The sequence below is a fragment of the Vipera berus genome, assembly GCF_964194415.1.
Source record: "Vipera berus genome assembly, chromosome: 2".
NCBI classification, from domain to species: domain Eukaryota; kingdom Metazoa; phylum Chordata; class Lepidosauria; order Squamata; family Viperidae; genus Vipera; species Vipera berus.
The window spans coordinates 182831256-182841959 of NC_138203.1; the positions used below are offsets into that span (position 1 = coordinate 182831256).

A 10704-nucleotide genomic window follows, 5' to 3' on the forward strand; every position below is an offset into this window, starting at 1 on the left:
GTTAATAATCTCAGGGTTTAAAGTGTTTTATCTTTATTAAGAAAGTTATACTTCACTAGCCATGTTCAATTTATCTTTTTATTTCATTTTATCTTTTATCATATTTTATTTCTATATTATATACACCATGCACTTCAGCGTTTAGTCATGCTGGCCACATGACCGCAGCAGTGTTCTTGGACATCATTGGCTCCCTCGGCTAAGAAATGGAGATGAGCACCGCCCCCTAGAGTCGGACATAACTGGACAGGGAAACCTTTACCTATTTTTGTTTCTTAAGGCTAGTCAATAATCAAAATAAAGTATTTTGATATTGGCATTCAGAACGCTCACTGAGTGCTTTCAGGTTGGCAGTTTAAAAGACACAGGAACAGAGAACAGACTGTGAGGGGATAGTTGAGGATTTTCTGTTAGACTTCCCCATCATTGGTTTTGTGAGAATTGCTTTAAGACACTTCCATCTTCCACTAGGTTCTTCATAAAACTCACATCTTGTGTAGCACCTGGGCAATTGTGACCCCACTGGTCAAATCCTCCATTTTGATACATGGTGATGGAACATGGAAAGTTTGCATCTGGAAAAAATAAAGTCACTTGTTAAGTACAGACAAAAGGCAATTTCCTTTATTTAGAAAAGGGATAGTCTATTCTGAAACAGAAACCATACCCTTGGATTATACAACATCATTAGGTGACCCAGCATGGTTCTATTAGATATAGTCACCATATAGTCACCAATGGTGACTATAGAAAATATTTTATCACTTTCTTATAATTTCCATTTTATAAGTAGATACAAAGCGTAAGAACTCTGCTATTACACAGAATGTTATTTTTGATCAATTAAAATTGTTTGCAGCGTCCTTTCCCCATCTGGGTGCTTTCCAGATTGGTATACTTCAGTGCCAGGAATTCTCAGCCCCAGGACCGCTGTTGAGAATTATGAGAACCAATGTCCATACAGCAAAGATATTCTGGTTGGAGAAAACTGCTACAAAGAAATAGATGTACTTACAACCAATGATCTGCTTAAGACCAGTATCAAATCTTTACCCTTTCTCAAATCATAGATCTTAAAATCTATGCTTATAAATCAGGGATGTCAAACTGGTGGCCCACAGGCCGGATGCACCACATACAGGCCACACACACCCCGGCTCCACAAAGGCAAAAAAGTCACAATGCATCACATGATGTGATCAAGTTTAACACCTGTGCTATAGATCAATGGGTAGCACGAAAACAGTATCCCATAAGCAATGCGCAAAAGGCAAGTATTCCCACATCCCAGCGTGCCATTTTTATATATTTCCACTTTCTAAATGGTTTATCTTATTCAGACTATAGCAGTGTTTCTTACACATTTTGCTTTCAGGGCTCTTTCTCACTTTTAAAAATTATGGATGACCTCAGGACTGCTTTGCTCATATGGGTTACATTTTTCAATATTTTGCATACTGTATTAAAAATGAAATGGATAAGATTTATATGGCATTATAAGGTGTAATGTCTCAACAAAATTATTTCACTGAAATCTTTTTTCCCCCCTCATAATTGTAAGCCGCCCTGAGTCTTCGGAGAAGGGCGGGATATAAATGGAATTAAAATAAATAAATAAAATAAATAATGTTTTCCCACGAATCCGGAGTTCTGTTTCTTCAGATCAATTGAATGTTGATCCATTGCTTACCATAAAAATTGACAACTGGTTTGTCATCAAAGCCTTTGCCATCGTAGGCTGAAAAAAAGTGATTGGCTCAAAGGCACCCAGGTGGCTGTCATGCCTGAGGAAGGACCAGAATTCACAATCTCCTGGATTCTAGCCTGGTGCCTTAACTACTAGACCAAATGGCATTCTCTAATGCCCTGTAGCTTTTACAGTTTTAGCCTTTGACATCAGACTTCATGAGGTCCCGTTAGGTTTAGGAGTAGGATAACTAAATTTGTTAGCTGAAACTAATAGTTTACACCAGGGTTCCCCAATCTTTGCGACTTGGTGGCCCGGCTGGGGGGAGGGGGGAAGAGGGAAACTGGGCCACGCAAGCAGTGGGACAGTGTGCATGCACATGCACACGCAGCTCGACTGCAAGTGGAGCTGCATGCACATCTGCGTGCCTGCCACTTGCACAAGATGAGCTGTGCATGTACTAGCCCTTGGCCCAGTCAATGGGAAAGCCAGCAGGAAATCAAAAGTCAAGGTAAAAACTAGCTTAGATTAATTTTAGTACAGCTCTTGCTAATGAACATTTATTCAGCAATTGTTTGAAGTTACAATGACAACGAACAAACAGTATTTACGACCAGTCTTCAGAGTTATGGCCACTAAAGTCCCCATGGTTACATGATAAAAATTCAGGCAGTTGGAAGCTCCCCCCCCCAATTTATGCTTCAACTCCCTCCACCCACCTATCTCCCTTCCAGCTTTGCCCTTTTGACCCCTCTCCCCTCTAGTACCCCTGCCACCCTTGGGAAGGTCTTGCAAGGCCAGCAGCTACCTTGTGAAGGGCCTGGATGGGTGCACCTTGTCAAAAGCAGGAAGGTCAGAGTGCAGGGTGACCAAGAGACAGAGGTGAGGGGTAGATATACAGGTGGGGGAGTTGAAGCACAGGCAGCACCTTGGTGTGACAACTGCAACCCTGACTACTCTTGTTAAACTGTGTGGTCATATGATGATGTTTTTCCTAATGTCCATGATGCTTAGTAATGGAAATTCCAGTCCCAATTAGGGTTGTTAATTGAGGACTATCTATATACAACAAAAGGGCAGAAGTTTGAGTAATCCAATTTAAGAAATGATTGTTTCATATTATTCTTAAGGGCCAGAAATCATATCAAGTTTTTAAATATTTTTTTTATTTATTTATGCATTCATTTATGTATCATTCCATTTCAAGATTCAAGTGTCTGGGTGGTTTATAAAGATGAACGCTATAAAATAAAAATCATTTAATAAATTAATAAAATCAGAAAAAACAATTAAAGCAGAAAATTATGTGCCCAATGACACTACTAAAATCCATACTAATGAAAAATCACAAGTAACAATCACAGATTAAGGCTTCCGATTTACCAAGTCAGCCAACACAGACGTCTGGAGGACGGCTCTCGTCTTCCATGTCCAGTTTCGCATCACTGGGGGGGTCCTAAAAGGGCCGAAGAGCCGCCTTGGAGGGGCGACCAGATAGAAGGGGCTTTTGCAGAACCGAGGGGGAGCCACAACCCCCCCCCCCCGTTAGTGCCTGCATTCCCTTTGTACCGGTGGACGAAAGACTGGCCATAGTAATATAGAAGTCAAACTTACCATCAGGCAACATTAAAGCAGCGTGAAAGAGACCGGGGGGGGGGGGGGTAAGATTCCTCTCTTATACCTTAATTATCTTCTTTTCACCTAAATAAGCTGCTAAGTACCTTCCCCCCTGTGGAGAGGGAGGGGGGAAATCAACCCTCCCTTCAAATAAGCGGCAAGCAAGCCCAAGGGTGTTTTTTTAAAAAAAAAAGTTGAAAAAAGAAATGGACTAAAAGAAAAGAATTTTCAAAGTACTTGGGGGACACCCAGTGGCTAAACCTGAAATTGCAATCTGACTTTCTCTTTAAAAAAAATCAAGAAAATATTTAAGAAAAACAAGATAAGATTAACCTTGAACACCACATGTGAAACTTCACTATGGAAGAGTTTCAAAAACAAATCTATGCTATGTGGGAAATATCTTACCAAACTTATCAGTTTCTTTCTTCAGCTGGCAATGAAATAAGAGCTTTTGGAAAAGAACTAGAAAGCATCTCGAAGAAACAAACTCAAACTGTGACTACAACTAATGTTTTATTGGGACAGAACTTAACAGAAGAAATTGAACAATCAAATACATTGGCAGAAGAATTAAATATTCAACAAATGCAGACTTTTGAAGATTATGATGGAAAAAAGGTGGAAAAAAATCTATTCAGACCAGGACAATTATATCCAGAGGTGAAAATAATGAGCAGATTTGGTGCTGTTAACAGACTCCTCAATCCTTCAAAAGTGGAGACTGGAGGGCCACTTCGATATAACAACACAAGAATGCTTTGATGATCCTGAGGCAAAGAAGCGAAAAATGACATGGCAAAGGAAGAAAGCAAGAATAAGATTGAAGAAATATGGACATTCTTAAGAGGCCTGAAATAGATAATACCAAAATAGACAGGATTGTACTTGGATTACGAGAGATTGTTTTGATGAGTAGATAAAAATACTAATTAAAAAAAATAAAAATAAAACACAGATGTATGAATACTAACATTGAAATATTGAGTTTCTTAAATGATATGGATTAAGATGTATATATGTTAAAAATGATAGAATGTAACTAATATACTTGGATGTAGTGACATGAGAGGATGTATTAAATGTTGAAACGGAAGAAATTTTGGTTAATTTTTAATATGTGGAAACTATAAATGAGAAACAAGATTATATTGTCCTCCTCCTCTTTTTCCTCCTTGCAATTGGTATTCTAATGACTACTATTCTAATATTGTACTACTAATATTGATATGGAAATGAGATAAATAAGAAGTGTATTACATTACTAGGTATTGGAGAAAATTGTGTAAAGGGAAAGGAGGTTATTTAGCAATATGAAAATGAGAAATTTTAAACGTTTAATTTTAATATCAATGTAAAATTAAAGCTAGAAAAATATATAAGGTTTTGATGTTTTAAAGATGGGATGTTAAAATATAAAATATACTATTGATAAATATAAGAAAACTATTAAATGACTGATGGATAGCAATGAGAAGTATGTTAATTTAGATAAGAGATAGTATGTATTAAAGGAAAAAAGAGAGAGGAAGTATTGGTTACAACAATTTGGAGATTTCTAATAATATGTATTTGTCTGAAATGGAACTACTGTAACCCAGACACCACGTTGCTTTTTAAAGATACTATTGTAATATTGGAAAACTAATTAAAAAAAACAATCACAGATTAAATCCTGCCTAGACCAAATAATCATTTTATGAAAGACAGATAATAAGATGGCCAGGTGAACTTCCAGGGGTGTGATGCGGAGATGGAGAAGACACACCTTCAGGATCATAATGGCCTCACCTCACCAAGGGAATCTTTCTCTTGCTGCCTGCTGGCAAGACAAATGATCACCACAGTGGATTCTAATAAAGGTATACCTTTTTCCACTTAAGGATGATTCTACGCAATTCCTTTTTTCCTGGAAACAGGAAGGAAAGACATTTTAGAAGACCACTCCTAACATACTCTGGTGCTGCACCAAGTCAGGTTTTATAGGCTAAAGAAGTACATTTAATTGGTCTCAGAAAGCTAATACTGTAGTAAACAGTGTAGCAACCAAAATATCCAATATTAGTTCACCTAACAACATGGCTGATATATTTGGTACAATTTTAATTCTGGATTGTCTTCAAAGGTGACTAGACATACATCATATTACAGCAATCCAAACATGTCATGATAATGGCACAAATCACCGTCACCAGAACTGTCACAAGGAAGGACTATAGTTGGCACTTAACAGTCTAAGATGGCCAAAAGTTCTCTTTACCATGGCTTCCAGTGGCTCTTTTAACAGTAGCCATGAATACCAGAGAATCCCCTCTCTCCCCCAAATACATCCTTTGGAAACTTCAGGCATATATATTTATAATAGGACATATTTATAGTAGGATTTTTGGTTGTATTAGCTCCCCTAACAACAACGCCTCCAAGTTGTAAGAATAATACTGCCTTGCACTGCTAGACAGACAATGCACTTGACAACTCTGGGAGTTCTGTTATTACAACAGAACTACGCCTGACAAGACCTGATAGGAGAAAAACAGTACATAATACGCAGAATAAGCGACCAAACAAAGAACAAAGCAACCTAAGGAATCTGGCTTTAGACATAGAAAGAGCAGTGAGTGACCTAGTTTGAAACCAAACCAGTCCAGAAGCTTCTTGCTTAGTTGCTTGGAGGGATTCCAATAAGTGTGTGAGAGCGCTCAAACAAAATTTGGCTATACAGTATTATATCCAGAAAAATTAATGAATGTCAGCACTTCAAGACAGATCAGACTAGAAAACCAAAAGCCATGTGGGTCAGTACCGTACTATTTTTCTCATAAAGCTGTAGTAACAGAACCTTGCAAGTCTGAATGGCTTTCTCCATTCCTTTATTTTCTTGTGAACTAGAGAGGAACTTTGTCTGAGATATTTATTCATGAAGGGTCCTTGGTGCTCTCTGAGCTTGCTTGTTTTCTTGCAGACATTTTATTACTCTAACTAGGTAACATCATCAGTGCTAGTAAGGAGTGCTGTTTGCTGTCAGTTTATTCATGTTTATTCCTGTTAATCTCTTGGCCAGCCCTCAGGCCCCTTTATTTGACCATTGCCTTGCTAGTGGCTATTCCTCCTGTCCCTCAAAGGCATTTCCTCTGCCCTTTACAGGAGTTAATGAAGGGTTATTAGTGTGTTGTCTTGTCACTTAGTATAATTTATTTGCTTGTCCTCATTCCCTAGAAGTTAGCCTCTTACTGAAAGGTGTGTGCGTGCTCCCTATATTAGGGCTTTTCAACCGGTGGTACACATACCACTGTGGTACATTGGCACATGGCAGGTGGTACACGGCCCTGCCCAGCCCAGCCCAGCCCAGGGTAGCGGGGGAGGGAATGAGCCAAAGCGGCACAGCGGAGGACTTGCCGTGACCGAGTCTTCAGGAGCTGTAGGGCTGCTTGGGGCGAGGCAAAGGCCCCAGGATTGGCACTTCTGGCAGAGAAAGGAGGAGGAGGGGGACAGAGACAGGAAGGAATATAAAAGGTGGCAGTTTGGGCAGGAGAGGGAGAGAAAGAAAAAAGACACAGCCTTGGGAGGAGGAAAGGGAAAAGGGAGGAGGGGCGAGAGAGGACACAAAACAGGCGGGACGTGCACACAGGTGGCAGCGAAAAACAGGTAAGAAACGCAGCTGGGGAAGGGCCGCAGCATGAGAGTCCACGTTACCTGAGCCACGCCACCCAGCCCCCCCCCCAACCTACCCAATTTCGGCAGGCAGCAGCACGCTCTCCTCACTGTGTGGAGAGGTTGGGCCTTCCTTCCTTCCTTCCTTCCTTCCTTCCTTCCTTCCTTCCTTCCTTCCTTCCTTCCTTCCTTCCTTCCTTCCTTCCTTGCCCAGGAAGAGACAAGGGGAGGGGTACAGGCTGTCAGCATGGCTGGTGGCTGTGCTGCCTGTGGCCATGGCTTGTAAGGCCACTGTAAATTGCTGGACAAGAGCCGCACAGCATTAAGAGCAGAGTGGCAGGAAGATATTTGTAATGAGGAAGGGAGAAAAACAGACATCCCCTGAAGATCAGCAAATGACCCTCGCCCTCTTCACACACCCGTGGACTTCAGGGGAGGGGACACAGCAAGCAGCATGAGAGTCCACGTTAACTGCGCTACACCGCCCAGATCCCAGCCTGGTTTCAATAGGCAGCCGGGCAGTCTTCTCACCGCATGGAGCGGCTTGGTGAGGTGAACCGGCGACATGCTGAATGAACCTGCCTCTGTGCGCACAGAGGCAGAGGAAAGCACATGCGCCTGTCATCCTGGGCGAAAGGGAAGCACTAAGAATGCAGTCGGCCTGCGTGGCAAAACAGGCAGGTTCGGCATGTTGCCGGTTTGCCTCTCCAGGCCGCTCCATGCGGTGAGAAGACTGCAGCTGCCTGTCGAAACCAAGCTGGGGTCTGGGTGGCATAGCGCAGGTAACGTGGATTCTCATGCCGCACAGAGCATCCTCTCCCCCAGCCTGTTTTTTGTCCTCTCCTCTCTCCCCCCTCCTCTTCCTTTTCCCTTTGGTGCAGCTCCAGCTGACTCTTCCTCCTCCTCCCAAGGCTGCGTCTTTTTTCCCCCTCTCCCTCTCCTACCCAAACTGCCACCTTTTATATCCCTTCCTGTCTCAGCCCCCTCCTCCTCCTTTCTCTTCTGGGTGTGCCAGAAGTGCCGATCCTGGGGCCTTTGCCTTGTCCCAAGCAGCCCTGCAACTCCTGAAGACCCGGTCATGGCAAGTCCTGCACTGAGCCGCTTTGGCTTGTTCCCTCCCCTGCTACCCTGGTCTGGGCAGGGCCGTGTATCACCTGCCACGTGCCAATATACCACAGGTGGTACGCGTACCACTGGTTGAAAAGGCCTTGTTTAGAACAAGCGTAATTGTAATCTTCTACAATATCAAACCAAAGCAAACCTGAGGGGGAAAAAGACAGAATAGGAATATTGTATTTCAGTGGTTCTCAACCTGTGGCCCACAGACCCCTTGGGGGGCTATGAAGTGGTCACAGGGGATCTGTGAAGGCTTGAAGAAATGATGTGTGATATATCTTAAGTCTTGGGGGGGATCTGTGGCCACAAAAGGCATTTAGAGGGGGTCCATGGTGAAGAAAAGGCTGAGAATCGCTGCTCAATTTGGAAACCACTTTTGGACTTTGTGCTTGAGGTGGAAAAAATGAAACTTTGATTTTGAATTTTGCTGATTAGATAGGTTTGTTGTTGCAGAAATGGCTAGTATATATTATTATGTAAAAGGTTGAAGTTGCATGTTATTATTCTACTTATTCTACTGTGCCAAAAAGAGTCAACACTTTCCTTTTTCTTTTCCCTTTTCCTCTCCTTTCTCCTTTCCCGTTTTCCCATTATTCTCATTTTTCCATTTCTATACTTTATATTTTGATAAAACTAATAAAAAATTGTAAAGATTTTAATAATAGGAATACAAAGCACATCACAGCTGGACTCTGTCTGAATAAATGGTGACAGTGCAGTGCCTGCGCATCAATACAAACAAAGCTTGTCACTGAAGCCTGTTAGTACCAGGTGACAGTCTGCAGGTCATAGTTCAGCCAACAAGGCTTCCTCCACTAATCTCAGACATCAGCTCTTTAACAGAACATGGATCCACCTGGTAACCTGACCCCATGACATGTTATTTAAGGCTTTATTATGCGAGTCTCAGTAGGTGGCAGTATCTGGCCAATCTTTTCTAGACTCATAACTAAGGAATGCTACAGGCCAGTTAAAAAATACATCCCGAAAAGGAAGCAATGACAAAACACTTCCGTACAATATAGTTAAGAAAAATACACAGGTGTGTCTCACCAGGAGTTCAATTCAAATAGATCTGACCTCGAATATTTAAGCAGGTTTAAGAAGATGTCTTTTGTATTATACAGAGCCATACACAGTTTAGCTGCACATATATTACTGTTGGCTTTTAACACACCCTTGCTATCCATCGTCCTCACAGAAAAGCAGGCGGGACATAAAACTAAGAATCCCGAAAGAGCCAAAAACTCCGTTTAAAAAAAGGCGAGCAGAGAGAAAAACCAACTAAGCACAGAGCGAGGGAAAGAAAGTGACTACAAAAATGTCCCGCTGAGCCAAGCAGAGGCTACAAAAGAGCGCGATCGATGCCTACATGAAGACTAGTGGCAACGAGAGACCTTCAAGAGGTGTTTGGTGCCGAGAGGTCCTCAGAAAGGTTGAGACTTCTGTGGCAGGAGGTCTACATACACCAGGGGTCTTCAAACTTGGCCCTTTTATGACTTGTGGACTTCAACTCCCAGAATTCCTCAGCCAGCTTTGCTGGCTGAGGAATTCTGGGAGTTGAAGTCCACAAGTCATAAAAGGGCCAAGTTTGAAGACCCCTGACATACACGCTTCTGCACGCCCAAGCCAGCATTGCTCCTTCCTCACGTACGCTCGCTTTGAGGTCTCCAAAACAGGTGGATTTAAGAAGCCCTCCCCGACCGACACGGATTGTTTCCCTCTCCACGTTTACCACCCAAGCAGGCCAGGAACTGCGAACCGGGAGCAGGAAAACTGCGGCAGATACAAGGGTGCAAACAGCAGTTGCTCTCGGAATGGAAAGGTTAGGATGGCCACCGCCACCTTCTCCTACCGGGGCAGCTCCAGGGGCAAAAGCTGGGTGCGGGGCAGCCCCGGAAAAGGGACACCTGTTGAAAGACTTGCAAAGGCGGCGGCGGCGGCTCCGGCGCAGGAGGCAAGCGTCGGGGGGAACGAGGGAGCGAGAGACGGCGCGAGGATGCGGCGAAAGCAGCGCCTGTCCGGGCGCCCACCTCCTCCTCCCGCGCCCTATCGGCGGCTTACCCAAGTGAGAAGCGCTCCGCACCGCTCGCCGGGGCCCATCTCGCCCATGGCTCCGCCGCGGCAGGAGCCCGTCTTCCAAGAGCCACGCCTCCTTCGAGCGGCCCTCGCGCGCTCGTCCTGACGTCACCGGCGTGCAATGAAGGCGGAGGAACTGGGGGGGGGAGGAGGAGGAAAAAAAATGCCTCTGGAGACGCTCTAGGAAGTTAGATGGGATTATTCCATTCGGCGAAGGAGGAAGCGCTCGGAGGCGGAGTTTGTTTGGCTCAGCGCGTCCTTTTTATCTGTAGGAGGGGCGGGTCCTCGAGACCTCCTGTGGGAGAGGCAGGTTTGCGGGTGGGCGGTGTAGTATTGATACACTCTATACATGCCCAGAGGCAAGATCACTGCAGATGGGGACTGTAGCCAAGAAATTAAAAGACGCTTGCTCCTCGGGAGGAAAGCCATGGCAAATCTAGACAGCACACTAAAAAGCAGAGACATCACCCTGTCAACAAAAGTGCGTATAGTCAAGGCTATGGTCTTCCCAGTTGCAATGTATGGCAGTGAAAGTTGGACCATAAAAAAGGCTG

The 10704-nt window shown here is 43.6% G+C and overlaps 1 protein-coding gene across 2 annotated transcripts in view; it reads right to left on the reverse strand.

Annotated features, from left to right (window-relative positions):
• The window catches only part of HOOK2 (hook microtubule tethering protein 2), a 33405-nt gene extending 23159 nt beyond the window's left edge, over positions 1-10246 (reverse strand). Inside the window, exons 1-2 of one of the 2 annotated variants that reach the window (XM_081319959.1) lie at positions 10136-10246; positions 490-575 (exon numbers count right to left, since the gene is read on the reverse strand). In XM_081319959.1, the coding sequence (XP_081176085.1) occupies positions 490-575; positions 10136-10183 (134 nt within the window). In that variant the 5' untranslated portion in view covers positions 10184-10246. The remainder of the gene's footprint in view (positions 1-489; positions 576-10135) is intronic. The other variant, XM_081319960.1, reaches the window with a different exon arrangement.
• Positions 10247-10704: the final 458 nt, after the last annotated feature.